Below are 16,804 nucleotides of genomic sequence, written 5' to 3'. Positions count from 1 at the left end.
ATCAGCATCCAGATTAAGTTCCCATGGTACAGATATTTTCTTTTTTTGCAGTAGTTGATGACTTTACAGTACATGATTTTACATTTACCCAGTAATTATAATTCAAGTAGTGCTGTTTTACCTCTAATACTGCTGCTTTCAACACAGTAGTTGCTTCTAACAGAGTAGCTGCTTTCAACACAGCAGCTGCTTTCTACACAGTAGCTGCTCTCTACACATGTGTGACTGGTCCGCATAAGTACATTATGGTGCCAACCCTGTCACATACACCTGTAGTTGTACAGGGTGTATGTGATACGGTTGGTGCAATGATGTCATCACACCGGGTACTCGTATGTGGGCGTATCTGCATGTGGGCATACCCGCCTGGAGACGGATAATGGAGCGGTGTCTCCGTTCCTAAGACCATCGAAAATATGTGTTTTCCAATGGTCTTAGGCGACCCCTGTGAAAGGGTCATTCAACCCCCAAAGGGGTCGCGACCCACAGGTTGAGAACCGCTGATCTGGAGGTTTATGAGGTGATGGATTGATGAATTATGGCATGCAGCATGATGACTTGGAAATTCCAGAGGAGGAAATTCTGAATCTATCCAGTTGTTTTTTGGAGGGGGTCTCTAGATAAGTATAAGTCCTCTTTATGGGCCATGATAGCTAATGCTAAAACAAGAAGTCATAGCTGCCCTATATTTAGTAGAAACTCATGAAAGACAAAAACTTGGAGTCAAGTGTTGCTTATTAATTCTGTAAGCAATACTCCATTTGGCCTAAATTGAAATTGCTATCAATAGTGATTCCTCTCAATTATCAGGAATGCTCCAGCCATGAAGACAAGAGGAAAAACAATCCAGAGATGAAGGACGCTGACGTCACTTTGCCATGCTAGCAGTCAGCAGCTGTGCGTCGCTGCAGGTTGCCCAGGATCAAACCAGAGAGGGTCGGACCTGCATTGCCACCATTTGTCCACCATCCAGAACTGAAATATCATTGCTGACACCTACACATAAGGAACTGTCGGACATTGAAACTTGGACTCAGAACTCTTGGACATTGAAATTGGGACTTAAAACACTTTTTGTTCTTGAAATGTTATGCTCAAGTTTTAAAATGTTTTAGGTTAAAAAAAAATAGAAGCAGGGGCATAGAAAGGGAATGGACTGATAATTCTTGGGGGGAAGGAGGTGTGGGGGGTGTGGGAAGAGACTGGACAAAAATCTTACACCTATGGATGAGGACAGTGGTAGGGGGTAAGGGCATGGGGTGGGGTGGGAACCTGGTGGAGGGGAGATATGGTGGAAAAAAGAGGAACATCTGTAATAATCTGAACAATAAAAGATTTATTAATTTAAAAAAAAATAGTGATTCCTCTCTCCTCTAGGCCAAACAAAACACCTGCAACCAGGCCCCCACTTAAATGTGAACTATGAGATGAATGAGAAGTTATACTGGATCATAAGAGACAAGGAGAATTCAAATTGGATGATCTTTGGTAAATTGGTAGAGCAATTACAGTATTTACTAGGGTTAGATTACAATCTTCGGCAGGCATCACTTCAAAGACAGCCTCCCCTTTGAATCCTACCCCTGATCTCCTCCCGTGGCAGGTAACCTCCCCACATAAAGATCTGGCAGTCACAGAAGGGATGGTTGCAGAAGCTGGCCACTTCTAGCAGACAATCATCCCTTTAACCATATTAACTATAATTTGGGCACCCCCCAAAAAAAAAATCACTGGCTGGCTCTGTTGGACATAGTTGCCGAAATCTCCCTAATGCTAGGAATCACACTCATGCTATTAAGAGACCCCCCCCCACAACCCTCTCCACCCAGGAGGTGATTAGGTTTGAAAGAGTAATTAAATTAATTAAAGGACTAATTACCCACTAAACTACTAAAATTGTCTTAGTTCTGCAAAAATATGCTTCTGTCCTGTTTGTAACCATTCCCCAGCCCCACCAAGACCATCCCTTTTCCCATTACTGGCTTGGACTCCTACGGTCAGCAAGTACCTTATAGAAGAAACTTAAGGCTTTTACACTATTGTTGGGCACCACACAGTGGAAACCAATTACCTTCTATTGCTGGTGCAGGTGGTAAATATGGCACAATACTGTCCAAGGCAAGATACTGAAGGATTATGGCCTACCAAAGATGATTTAGTTAAAGAAGGGTACTGATTCCTATTCTCTCACCTTTCAACTCCCTGGTATGGCCTAGGCTATAAAGTTACTACTAATAGGTGGAGATAAGCTAGAGAGAGTTGAAAAAGCCTGTTCCTTTTGTTAGAACATCTCTACCAGATATCTTCACTTTAACATCCAAAGCAACATATATAAATGTTTTGGAATTACAGACTTGACTAACATGTTCTATTCAGTAAAAATTTTGCAGGACAGTCAACCACAATTTTTACCTTCGCCTTTGAGGGTCAAAGCATATATTTTCTTGGTTGCCTATGGGATATGTAAATAACTCTGTGAGCATACATATGCTTTGAAGACAGGACCTAGATGACAGTTCCACATACCAATAGAAACTCACTTTTGCCATTGTATTGATGACATCTTCCTCAGTGGATCTGACCAGGACTCTCTTTCACAGGCCATCACAACCAGGAATAAACCCCTCATGGACAGGGGATGGGCAAATGCCCTGCATAAGGTACAAGATTTCTTCCAATCTGTTAAATTTTCAAGCTACATTTGGAACTCAGAAGGGTGAACTGGTATCCCCAATCTGGTAAAAGAAAAGCTCCTAGTACTTCAACCTCCCACATTAGTACCAAAGGTCCAACATTTGATAGGAATATTTGGATTCTGGCTCCAACACATTACTCACCTACTATTGCATTTAACTGGTCAAAACCCTGAGAAATGCCTCTGACTCTTGCTCAGTGGGGACTGAATGTGAGGTGGTCAGTACTCACTGAACAATAAAAGTAATAGTTTTTCTTCATTAATGGAGTGAGCACAGAATATATGGGGGCCAGACAATTCAATTTGCCTTTATTAAAACCTTCAATTTCTACCCAAGTGCCCATCAGTAGATGAATGGATAAAAAAGCTGTGGGATATTCACAGAGTAGAATACTATGCAGCTGTAATAAAGAGGGCTCTCTTACTCTTTGGGACAGCATGGATGGACCTGGAAAATATTATGCTAAATTTGAAATAAGCCAATCTGAGAAAAAAAATATAACATGATCTCACTTATTTGTGGAAGCTAATGAACAGAATGAATTGACCAACAAAATAAGACTTGAAGCATGGAGGCATGGAACAGACTGACATACCTCAATGTGGGGTTGGGGGGATGAGAAGAGATAAACCAAAGAACTTATATACTTATAGTCATAGCCCATGGACATGGGCAATAGGGTAGTGAAGACATTGGGGGTAGGGGCTGGGAGGAGGAGGGAAAGGAGGGGGAAGGGGAGATATCTGTAATACTACCAACAATGAAAAGTATATTAAAAACACTTCCATTTCTATATAGGAATAGACCAAAGTACCCAATGGGCTGATCTTCATGCAATACTCATAACAACAGAGCATGCCCTTGACTAACATTTTCCTAAGGTCCACATTTTCAATAATTCCTGGATTGTGGCTAGTGAGCTATTTGGTCAGGACTTCAGCAAAATCAAGGCTAAAAAATATAAGAAATTTGTGGTAAAGAGATGAGGAGGGAAAATTACCACATTGGCTCCCACTCTGTGCATCCTGGTGCACCATACTTTGGCTCATGCCAAACAAGACATAGAGGAGGTACAATATAATGTCAATGCTGACTAAAAACCACCACATCAGGTAAACATCTCAAAGAACAGAGAGTCCGCAGAACTTAGGAATGAACCACGCAATTGGTAAGCACATCATAGGTCAACGCATTTGGGTATTATTGGTTTTCAGAACTAGATTGTTATAGAAAAGTCAAACCAACAGAGAGACATTTACACAAAGCCAGTAGAGACTGTACCATATGCCAGAAATCAAGACACTGAGACTACTGCATGAGAGGAGGAAAGTTATAGAGAAGGACCACATCACAAATGACAAATAAATTTCATTGGGCCCCTCCCTGCAGTAGACAGGTACATTAAATATGCCTTAACAATAGTAGATACCTACAGAAGCCTTCTGTTGGGTTATCTATGCAAGGGTTACATGATGATGTTATTGAGTGGCTTATAAACAGCTTTTATGGACTTTGGAAATTCTATATTTACATAGTCAGGTCAAGGTGCACATTTCACCACAAAGCAAATATTGCCGGAACTGACCAGCAGACCCTGAGCAATGGATGAAAAGATTACTCTGACACAATTTCTGTGAAAGAGAAGGCTAAGGGGCTGTTTGGCTTTTGGAAGGAAAACAGACTCAATTGCCTGCCTTGTTAGGCTTTTATCATAACAACACTTGAACTAAAATTAACCTCTAGATATAATCAGCAGGGTAAGTATCCTTGAGAAAGCACATGCTTCTACAAGTTCGGGTCTTTAAAAACTAAACATAGAGATTCTAGAAGAACACCCAGGGGACTGGACTTGTTTGGAAAAGTCAAGGCAGGGGCTGCTGCCTTCGGCAAGTTCCCCCCAGAGGCCCCTGACCTTTTGGAGAATCCTCCTTACAGACTTTCCAACCAATTCCCATGCTTCCCCACATCTCCCCCACTTTTGTTTTGCTGGCTGTAGAAGACAGAGGGAGGCAGCAAGCTTTCTGCTTTGGAAGGTCGGGGTCTGTGAAGCACGTTCACTGCTGGAGTTTTGATTTTGTAGACTATAAGAAAAACAAAGAGAATTACAAAGACAGAAATGGTAAATCCAATCAGGTACTAATTGATTTTAGGAAACCATGTGGTGGGGTCTAACCACTATAAATGCTCTTTTACCTTATTTTAAGCAGCAGTCTGTTTTTCATGTTTATTGATAGCAAGTAAGGACTCTCTAATTTGCCTTTGCAACATGTTTACTTCTTCAGTAAGGTTATTATGAAAGACTCCATATAGATGCTTTTTAACATCAATCCACTGATGGTGACTACTGTTCCATTTTAAAGGAGTGACACATATGTGCTTGTGCTCCTAATCACAATTAAGCACTTGCCTGTATGTTATGGCATCCTGTCTTTCCCCCAGATATTCAATGGCTGCCTCTATTGCCTGTAGTCTAGCTAATATTTCTTTTTATCTATGTGCTGTTGTATAGTGAATTTTTTAGTTACATTATAGGCCAGATTGTCTATAAATGTGGCCATCTGCCCAGACTCAGAAAGGGCCACCACAGTGATACTGGCAGTAGTAAGAATAACAACAGCCAAGATGATGGCTGCAATGAGTATTCCCCAAAATATTTTGGGCCGTAATTGATTCAATGCTCTTTCTAAGACTTCAATAGCTGATGAGCCTTGCCATTTCCTGGTGAGATTAACACAGCGGTTCTCAACCTTCTGGCCCTTTAAATACAGTTCCTCATGTTGTGACCCAACCATAAAATTATTTTCGTTGCTACTTCATAATTGTAATGTTGCTACTGTTATGAATCATAATGTAAATATCTGATATGCAGGATGGTCTTAGGCGACCCCTGTGAAAGGGTCGTTTGACTGTCAAAGGGGTCGCAACCCACAGGTTGAGAACCACTGGATTAACAGGTATTAGGATTTCTGCTTGTCTTCTAAGTACCATAATAGTGCTTATGTTCAATGAAGTAATATTCTGGGTGGTAATACAAGATGCAAAATAAGCTCCCTCTCCAACCTGTACTAGAAAAGATAAACTATGGTTTATTAATAGACTAGAGGCCCAATGCACGAAATTTGTGCAAAAGTACCTTCCTTTCCCTGGCTGCCGGCACCGGCTTCCCTCTAGCATCTGGGCCCTGGGCTTCCCTCTGGCCACCAGCAGGCACCCGGGACCCGGGCTTCCAATAAACAAACACAGTAAAGTTGAAGGATATAGAATCAATGTACAAAGTCCACTGCTTTCCTATATACTACCAATGAAACTTAGAAAGAGAAATGAAAAATAACAACACAATTCCTTTTGCAGTTGCAAGAAAAAATAAAATACATAGGAATAAAATTAACAAAGAACATGAATGATCTATATACTGAAAATTATAGGTTACTATGCTCAGCGAAATAAGTCTGTCAGAAAAAGCTAAGAACCATATGATTGCACTGATATGTGGGATACAAAATTGAAACTCATAGACACAGACAATATTATGCTGGTTACCAGGGGAAGGGGGTGGGGGAGTGGTGGGAGCATAAAGGGGTCAAATATTTGGTGAAGGAAGATGATATAACTTTGGGTGTGGACACAATACAATATACAGATCATGTATAATAGAAATGTACACTTGAGACCTGAACCATACTATTAAACAGTGTCACCCCAATAAATTTAATAAAAAATGAAATAAAGTCTCCATACTCAGCTAGAATTGTTCCCCCATAAGTTTTATGTATGTCCTTAACACTTTTTTCCCATCAACCTTACAGCTCTTGCAAAATTGAAGCTATCTTCTCAAACTCCTAATCTATTTCACTCTGGTGTCTATAGTGTCACTGAAAAAAGTCAAGGCCACCAAGTAAAAATAGCTAACTTCTGTCTTTGACAGTCACCCATTTAATTTCTTCACTGCCTGTCCTTCCATCCAGTCTCCATGGAAGAGGTGATCTTAGTTATAGCTTTAGCTAACCTTTTCATTTGAATTATAGCTTTCACTCCCTCTTGTCTCCTAAGGAATCTTATTCTATCAAACACCCACTGTCTCTTTCAAATCCTCAACCTATATTCTTGGATGTTCTAAAATGCCACCAATTTTAGGAAGCCTTCTGTGCCCCAGAATGGGTAAAGTTATTTTGTTTATGTTTCCCTTTGTCTTAACACTTATCAAACTAAACTGTCATCATTGATTTTCTTTCTATAAAAGAAGAGACAGAGACCATATGTGATTCAACATAGTCTCCTTAAAACCTGGTATATTACCTGGCCCAATGTTTGTTGATGAAGGGAAAGTGAATGAATAGAAACAAATGTCTAGGAATGGCAAACAAATGAAATTAAGTGGATATACACCAATGGAAGAGAATAGGTCCTGAATTTTAACTTCTTTAAGGGTAAAGAATTTTATGAGCCTTTAGAACCAGCTCAGTGTCTATAGAACATTGTTAGGTATTTGGTAGATATTTGATTGTTCTGATAACATAGTTAAAGCCTCAGTGAGGCTGTCTGCCTTGTAGCAGACACTAGATTAATGTCAGCCCTTGCACCACCCTTTTCTAAAGAACAGAAATCTTCACCTTTCTTTATTTTATAAAAGGTTAAAGAGTGAATTTTCTTAGATGTTATTCCCTCTGTCTGGATACCCTCCTCAATCCACTGTTCTGTCTAGCAAATTCCTATTCATCCCCCAAAATTCATCTTCAAATTCTGCCTATTTCTGGATGCCTGTCCTGACTTCTTCAAGCATAATTAAGCAATTTTTCCTCACGGTCTTTGATATCTTGTTCATCCCTGAAATATTTAACAATTTGATATAATTATTTATACACTTTAAAGGCAGATATAATATTCTAATCACTTTTGTAGCCCTAGTTCCCTAGCACAGTATCTGGAATACTTATTTCCTGATGAAAAGAGATATATGCCATGTTCAACTTACTGTTCCTTTATACACAAGACATTATTGTGTTTTGATAAACCTAACCCTAATGACCTTTTCTTAGTCTCCTCACTTAAAATTAAGATATTTTTACCTTTGGGAAAACGTGTGGCCCATGGATATCTATTCCTTTTCAATCAGGATCTTCATTTTTATACCAAAATAAAAAAAAGTTTGCATTAGGAAAATCATAAAATAAATTAGCCATCCTATATAATAAAGAGGTAATATGCAAATTGACCATCACACCCTCACACAAGTTGGCCACCCCCATGTGGTCACAAGATGGCCGGCAGGGGAGGGCAGTTGTGGGCAATCAGGACAGCAGGGGAGGGAGGGAAGTTGGGGGGACCAGGCCTGCAGAGGAGGGCAGTTGGGGGCAATAGGGCCTGTAGGAGATGGCAGTTGGGGATGACCAGGCAGCAGGGGAGGGCTGTTGGAGGGGACCAGGCCAGCAGAGGAGGGCAGTTAGGGGTGACCAGGCCGGCAGGGGAGAACAGTTGGGGGCAACTAGGCTGGCAGGGGAGGGCAGTTGGGGGAGACCAGGCTTGCAGGGGAGGGCAGTTAGGGGTGACCAGGCTGGCAGGGGAGAACAGTTGGGGGCAACCAGGCCGGCAGGGGAGGGCAGTTGGGGGGGACCAGGCTTGCAGGGGAGCAGTTATGCATCAATTAGGCTGGCAGGGGAGTGGTTAGGGGGTGATCAGGCTGGCAGGCAGAGGCAGTTAGGGGCAATCAGGCAGGCAGGCAAGCAAGTGGTTGGGAGCCAGCAGTCTTGGATTGTGAGAGGGATGTCTGACTGCCGATTGGGATGTCTGTGGGATCAGGCCTAAACCGGCAGTCAGACATCCCCCGAGGGGTCCCAGATTGGAGAGGGTGCAGGGACACCCTCCCCTCTCCAGTGCATGAATTTTTTGCACCAGGCCTCTAGTACAGATAAATCAAAGCACTTTGCTAAAATGGACTTTATACAAGTTTAGGTTGAACTGATAATAATAAAGTTAATTTCCCAAATGATAACTAAGTGACTTGTATTTCCTTTAAAGGCCTGTACATTCTTCCTTCAAATTTCAAATGCTCTCAGGAAAAATTATTCTGGATGTGTATCCAGTATCACATTTCTTTTGGCTTTTACATGATGTGTGACAAGCTATTTGAGCCATAGATAAATGCAATCCTGATAAACATGATATTAAATTCAACCTATAAAAAAACAGAACTCCAAAATTAGTACTTGGGATGATATTATATTCAACCTATGAAAAAACAGGACTCCAAAGTTAGTACTTGAGTTTGTACCAAGATTTGTTCTTGGTACAAACCTATTTTCAGCCTTTTTAAAAAAAGCATTCTTAAAAACCTATTTTTTAGAAAAATCAATTAAGAAGCCTTAGATTCAGAACCAGAAAAAAATCATGAATCTGACATCCAATCAGCTGATATGTGGAAGATGATGAACCCATCTAACAGCCTATTTAACAGTCATCCTCTCAGCTTTGCAAACTTTTTAGTCTTTCCTACCATTTATAGCAGCCTATTACATACAACTTACCTTCTGATAGGTAAACTATGTTGAATATACAACAGAAAGTATGTAGACTGCAAATGCTTAATTTAGTAGAAAGAAGCTAAGCTGAAAAAGAGATTTTGTAGATTTGGAACTTCTTGTAGAAAACAAATTGGTTGAGAGTTCTTTATTATTTATCCATAATCTGTCATTTATGCAAAGTAAAATATCAATTGTTTACTCTCTTACCATGAGACCTTTGAATGTCCTATAAAATGGATATAAGAGGATGCTGGCCACAGAGCAGACTTGTGCTGTGTGGTCCCACTCATCAGAACAGTGGACTAAGACATTGGCCTTTTCTACCTTCACTGCCTATGAAGACAAGAGATAAAAAGTAGCATAGATAACTTTTACATAGCATGCTGGGTTAATAAGTAGGCCAAATAGCATCACTATAGCACAGAGTACCTGGTTTTACTGGGCTACATTAATTTATTCTCATAATATTGGCATCCTCTATAGGGAATGAAAAATATATATAAAGGAGTGCAACAAAAGGAGAACTTACCTAATGGGAAAAGAAAATCAAAACCAACACATAATTTAGGATAAAAAGAAAAATAAGTAAGTTCTAAATGCATCAAACTTCTGAAGAAGAGAAGGATCAACTCTAAGAGAGAGGAGTGGGCAAGAGGAAAAATTCATGCCCCAAAACATGCATTCCAGAAGAGTTTTGCATTCCAATCCTTGATCTGACAAATAATTACCTATAGAGTCTTTAGACACTTAGTTTTACTAACATAAATTCTTCCAACTTAAGATGGAGAGGTTTACCTGTTTTGGCACAGTTTCTGTGCAATCAGAATGATGTAAAATCTGGGCAGTTACTCAATCTGGGTAATTTTGGCAATGATAGATAATAAGCATTCACTTATTCATTCTAACACTTAATTATGTATCTCTCTGTGCCACTTATGTGCTATGTATTAGAGATACAAAGATGAGACTCAGTTCTGCTTCAAGGAGCTCACAAACTAGAGTGACCAAAGATAAATAAATACAATATAGTGAAAAAATGCTGCTATAGAGCAATGTGTAGTAACTATATCCTTTTGTAGGGTTCAGGGAAGCTTGAGCCTTAAAGAAAGAGTAGGATTTCCTCAGGTGATAAAAGAGAAGAAATTAATTTATTCACTCATTCATTCCTCCACACATCTAACCAATAATTACTCCGTGACTATACAAGAAACACTATGATGTGCACTGGGGATACAAAGGAGTCAAACACATGGACGACTACAAACCAATGGTAACTAAAACAATAACAGTCCATACCAAGTACAACAGGCACAAAATAACCAAAGAAGAGGAGACAACTAAAGTGGACTTGTCAGATGATAGGCTTTTGTCATATTGAAAAGGACATTCCAGGCAGAGTGCACAACATGACAGCATGTAGAAAGGCAAGGAGGTATGACATTGGTGAGGAATTCTAAGTAACTTGATTGAGGCTAGGTGTAGAGTGAAGAAGTGGGGAGAGACAGGCCTGCACAGGAGGGCAATGGTCAGACTAACAAGTGTGCATTTCATCTGGTGGCAACAGGGAACCATTGAGTTGTTAAAAAAAGAGGAGTTCCATGATAAGATGTGCTCACTGTGGTGGCAGTAAGGAGAATGGATTGGGTGGACATGAATTTGGATTTAGGAAGACCAGTTAGAGAGCTACTAAAATTGTGAAAAGCAAAAAGGCCTGAAATAAGATAGTAGTATTGGGGCTAAAAAATGAGAAGGGGAAGTTAAGGATGATTCTGAAATGTGTGGATAACAGCACCATTAGTCTGAATAGTGAACAGAGAAGGAGAGACAAGTTTTAATTTGTGTAGAGAGTTAAGATTTCAATTTGGGCCATGGTGAGTCTCAAGCAGTTAAGGGACATCTAATGGAGAGTTCAGTGGATAATTGATATGTGGGTCTAAAGTTCAGTAGGGGTCTGGAAACTGGGCCTGAGTGTAGATTTGATCATTATATAATTAGAGATGGTAGTGGAAACTGTGGGTATGGCTGGTGCTGTCTAGGCAGAGACCAAAGTAAGAAAAGGAAAGACCTGAAAAAGCAGTGACCTTTAAAGGGAAAGTAGAGGAAAGGGGGTTATACAGGAGTCAGCCTGTGAAAAAGCAGCCTGAAAGATAGAAAGAGAACCATGAAGGAATAGTTTGGTTAAAGTCAGGACTAGAAAAGAAGAACAACGTTGGAGGCATCACAATACCAGATATCAAGCTATACTACAAAGCCATCCTGCTCAAAACAGCCTGGTACTGGCACAAGAACAGACATATAGACCAGTGGAACAGAACAGAGAACCCAGAAATCAACACAAGCCATTATGCTCAATTAATATTTGACAAAGGAGGCAAGAGCATACAATGGAGTCAACACAGTCTCTTCAATAAATGGTGTTGGGAAAATTGGAAAGATACATGCAAAAAAATGAAACTAGACCACCAACTTACACCATATACAAAAATAAACTCAAAATGGATAAAGGACTTAAACATAAAATGGAAACCATAAAAATCTAAGAAAAAAGCCATAGACAGCAAAATAGCAGACATTTGTCATAGCAATAACTTTACCAATACAGTTCTTAGGGCAATGGAAACTAAGGAGAAAAAAAGAAACAAATGGGACTACATCAAAATAAAAAGCTTCTGCACAGCAAAAGAAACCATCAACAAAACAACAAGAAAGCCCACTGCATGGGAGAACATATTTGCCAATGATATCTCCCAAATGGTTTAATCTCCAAAATTTACAGAGAACTCATACAAATTAACAAAAGGAAGATAATGATCCAATCAAAAAATGAGCAAAGGACCTAAGTAGACACTTTTTGGAGAAAAAGGAACCCTCCTTCACTGCTGGTGGGAATGCAGACTGGTGCAGCCACTGTGGAAAACAGTATGGTGTTTCCTCAAATAATTAAAAATGGAACTGCCATTTGACCCAGTAATACCATTTCTAGGAATATATCCCAAGAAAACACAAACACCAATCAGAAAGGATATATGCAACCCTATGTTCATAGCAGCACAATTTACAATAGCTAAGATTTGGAAACAGCCTAAATGCCCATCAGCAGGTGAGTGGATTAGAAAACTGTGGTACATATACACAATGGAATACTACACTGCTGTAAAAAAGAAGGAATTTTTACCATTTGCAACAACATGGATGGAACTGGAGAGCACTATGCTAAGCAAAATAAGCCAGTCAGTGAAAGATAAATATCATATGATCTCACTCATTTGTGGACTATAAAGAACATTATAAACTGATTAACAAAAATAAATACAGAGGCAAAGAAGCATCAGACTGTCAAACTACAGTGGGAAGGCTAGGGAGGGTTGGGGGGTGATTAAGAGATCAACCAATGGACTTGTATGCCTGCATATAAGCATAACCAATAGACACAAGATGCTGGGAGGGGATGAGGGTATGTGCTGTGGGGTAGGGGAGGCCGGGGGGAGGTCAATGGGGCAAAAAGGAGACATATGTATTACTATTTGTAATACTTTAAACAATAAAATAAAAAAATAAAATCAGGACTAGAAAAGTGGTTCAAAGAGAAAGGGGCTCATACTGTCAAATGCAGCAAAGAGGTCAAAATAAGAACAAAGATTAAAGAATGACCCTTATATTTGACAGGTCGGGGTCATTAGTGACCTCAGCAAGAGTAGTAGTAATGGTATGAAAATAGGATCACAGTGAACTGAAAACTGAAGGGAGATCAGGAAATGCTAATAAGGAAGATCAACTACTTTCAAAAAAGTTTTAACCAAGAGGAAAGAGGACAATCGCTAGAAGAGGATAAGAAAATGTAGAAGAAATATTCCTTGAAGAAGGAGGGGATGGGATTTAGAATACAGGTAAAGAGATAAATCTTACACAGAAGATACACCATTTCCTATGAGATAGCAAGGAAGGAGACACAAAAAGAGTTGGTAAGTATAATAGTAGAAGATGAGAGCTATCCTTCATTTTTTTTTCATGAAGAGACATGCTTACATGTGCTTATGGAGAGGGGAGTAAGAGTGGAGTAGCCAGCATGAAAGGTAAAAATTAGGAATACCTGCTTGGTGGACAGCACTCAAACAGAGACACATAATATGATTGCTAAGTGGCTTTAAGACTACATAACTACAGCTAAGATTATGGAGCATAAACCTGTGATAGTACCAATCAACATAGTTATGGGATCTATTTCTTTGTAGCAATGTTTAGTCATTAGGGTGTAAGCATCATCTATCATACTGGCAAACATGTAAAAAGATTGATGAGCCCAGCCAGTATTGCTCAGTGGTTGAGCATAGACCAGGAGGTCACAGTTAGATTTGTCATCAGGGCACATGCCCCGGTTGCGGGCTCAATCCCACAGTAGGGGGGCATGCAGGAGGCAGCCAATTAATAATTTTCTCTCATCATTGAAATTTCTATCTCTCTCCCTTTCCCTTCCTCTCTGAAATCAATAAAAAATATACATATTTTTAAATTAAATAAATACATAAATTGATGATAATCATTACTGGCAATGTGGAGAAATAGGTATTGTTGGTAGGAATGGAAACTGATGTGACCTATTTGGAGGGCAATTTGACCATGTCTAGTTAAAGTTTGAAGTATTCATACTCTTTGACTCCGAAAATCCACTTCTAAGAATGTTTACACATATATGTTCAAGGGCATTTGGTGCAAAAATGTCTGCATTTGTTAAAGAACTGGGAATAGCTGAATTGCCCATTATCAGGGAACTATGGCAAATTCACATAATGAAAGATGGTATAGTCTTTGAAAAGAATGTACTGACTAAACTGACCTGGAAAATGTCATTATACCTTAAGTATAAAATATCATATGCAGAACAATATGCACAGCATAATCCCATTTTTACAAAGTAGTAATAATAGTATGTAAATCTGTATGTGTAAAAGCTCTAGAGCTGCACTGCCCAATATGGTAGTCACTAGACACAAGTGACTATTTAAATTGAAATTCACCAATATTAAATAAAATTTATAATTCAGTTTCTCAGTTTCACTAGCCAAATTTCCAGTATAAAATTTCCACATGTGGCCCTGCTGGCATGGCTCAGTGGTTGAGCATCAAGCTATGAACCAGGAGGTCACGGTTTGATTCCCGATCAGGGCACATGCCCGGGTTGCGGGCTTGATCCCCAGTGTGGGGCTTGCAGGAGGCAACCAATCAATGATTCTCTCTCATCATTGATGTTTCTATCTCTCTCCCTCTCCCTTTCTCTCTGAAATAAATAAGAATATCCTATATAATAAAGAGGGAATATGCTAATTGACCATCATGCCCTCACAAAATGGCAGTGCCCACAGCCACAAGATGGTGATGCCCAGTCCCCTCAGCCCCACCGGGGTCCTTGGGTCCTCCTGCACCCCCCACTGACTGAGGCTCAGGCAATCAGGGCCGGCCAAGGCACAGTCAAGCCTCAGATGACAGCTACCGAGCCACCTGGGGCTGGCCTGAGGTGCAGGCAAGCCTTGGATGGAGGCTGCCTAGCCGCCCACGGTGGCCCCACGCGCAGGTAACCAGGGCTGGCCAAGGATTGTGCTGCCTGCAGTGGCAGCAGCAGAGGTGTGATGGGGGCACTGCCTTCCCCTGATCGCTGGGTTGCCTCCTGCCCCTGAGGACTCCCAGACTGTGAGAGGGGGCAGGTGGGCTGAGGGACCCTCCACTCCAGTGCATGAATTTTCATGCACCGGGCCTCTAGTCAATATATATAAAAGCCTAAGCGACCAGCTGACCCACTGACTGTTCAACCAGCTTACCGGTAGCTATGACGTGCACTGACCATCGGGGGCATACGCTCAACATAGGAGCTGCCAAGCTGCAGTGACATGGCAGCTGTGGTTCTCCGGTTCTCTGGTGATGCACCTGGAACTAGAGAAGAAGGAGCCTGACTCCAGTGTGCATCACCTGAGAACTGCCCTCTCACAATCCGGAACCCCTCAGAGAATGTCAGAGAACTGATTTCAGCCCTATCCCCACAGGCCAGGCCGAGGGACCCCACTGCGTGCACTGGTCCTCTAGCCCATGGCTCCCCACTTCAGGTCTGGCTCCCCAACCGGCCTCTAGCCCATTGTAGAGGTTGTGGGTTTGGCCCTCACAGAAACTTTTTGACTCCATTAGCTAAATGATGAGATGTGCAGAACCTACTGGCTGTGGCCTGACATCTGGCGCCCACACCGGCCCATCCGCTTAATATTTCCAGTGGAGGCAGCGAATTTTCCTGCTACCACTCTCAGCTGGGAAACCTGCCCTGCCGCTGCTTCCCTCCTTCTGGGAAGACAGTAGCACCAGCGGGCAACCTCCAAGGAGATAAGGAGGCGAAGGAGCAGCTCAGGTGGGAAGAAGGAGGTTCCGCTGCCACAGGACTCTGCCTGGGAGAAAGGACCTAGGTGGGAGCCTGACATTGAGCAGGGTCCTGCCCTAGGCCAATTAGATTCCAGGCTAAGTAAATCCTGTTTGCTAAATAATTGCATTTTGCAGCTAAATGCTCACAAGTTGTCAATTACCGCTAAACTTAGGGTAAAGTGAGATGAAAGAAACGAGACAAATACAGAGAGCAAGTGACATAATATTGGGAGAAGAGAAGAGGGAGCCGAATTCCAGGGTGCGTCACCCGAGAACCACCCTCTCACAATCCAGGATCCCTCAGGAGATGTTGAAGAGCTGGTTTCAGCCCGATCCCTGCAGGCCAGGCTGAGGCACCCCACCAGTGCACGAATCCATGCACCAGGCCTCTAATCTATCTATCTATCTATCTATCTATCTATCTATCTATCTATCTATCATCTATCTATCATCTATGAAGCAGTCTTCATTTTGCATTTGTCTGATGTTTCATCATGATCAGGTAAGGAAACTCAGCTTTATATAGGTCATGCTGTGACCTTGTCAGGGTCTCACTTCTGGAGGCACATGATGCCCCCTGCGCCTCACTGGTGGTGTTGATTTTGCCACCATATAATTACTCTTTTTCCCTGCCAACTAATGGGCAGTCTATGGGAAGACTGAAGGATGTTTGTCTGCCATTTGGAAGCACCAGTCACAGGGAGAAGTGTATTTCTGTGAGGGTGCAAGGAAGTTCCCTCCTTCCATGCTCTCCCCCCGCCTGCAGCTGGAGAGTCTGCACATCTTTGAGTTATGGAGCTTACTGATGTCAAAGGCCATTTGTTAGGGCTCAGACATTGCTCTCAGGTAGAGCATTTGGGGCTTGGATGTTTCTAGGTACTGATAAGTCAAGCTTGCATCTATGAAATGATAAAGTGGCTGAGGTGCCTCCTGAAAGAAAAAGGAATGAGATACTAACCCTTAACACTATCTTTGAGGGTCAAATACGTCAAAGCTTGTCTACGGCCTGATTTCAGCAAAGGGTGTTAGTTCTCTGAAGGGAGACTGACAGTAGCAGAAATGGAAATCTGGACTCTTCCACACCCGAGCCTGGGAAAAGTTGCAAGAAAAGTTTGATTTAGGGTGTGAGAAGTAGCCAATAGAAGATCTTGTCCCACCCCAGCACCCTGGCAGTGGGCCTGCACTACAGGA

At 41.4% G+C, this 16,804-nt stretch overlaps 1 protein-coding gene across 1 annotated transcript in view; it reads right to left on the bottom strand.

The window, feature by feature from the left end:
* Window positions 1–4,750: 4,750 nt before the first annotated feature.
* The window catches only part of MTMR8 (myotubularin related protein 8), a 35,186-nt gene continuing 23,132 nt past the window's right edge, over window positions 4,751–16,804 (bottom strand). Inside the window, 3 exon segments of the mRNA XM_005882612.1 lie at window positions 4,751–4,777; window positions 7,714–7,812; window positions 9,422–9,547. Of these exon segments, the coding sequence (XP_005882674.1) occupies window positions 4,751–4,777; window positions 7,714–7,812; window positions 9,422–9,547 (252 nt within the window).

This window comes from Myotis brandtii, unplaced genomic scaffold, assembly GCF_000412655.1.
Source record: "Myotis brandtii unplaced genomic scaffold, ASM41265v1 scaffold73, whole genome shotgun sequence".
Taxonomy (NCBI): Eukaryota; Metazoa; Chordata; class Mammalia; order Chiroptera; family Vespertilionidae; genus Myotis; species Myotis brandtii.
This window is presented reverse-complemented; position numbering and strand designations above follow the sequence as displayed.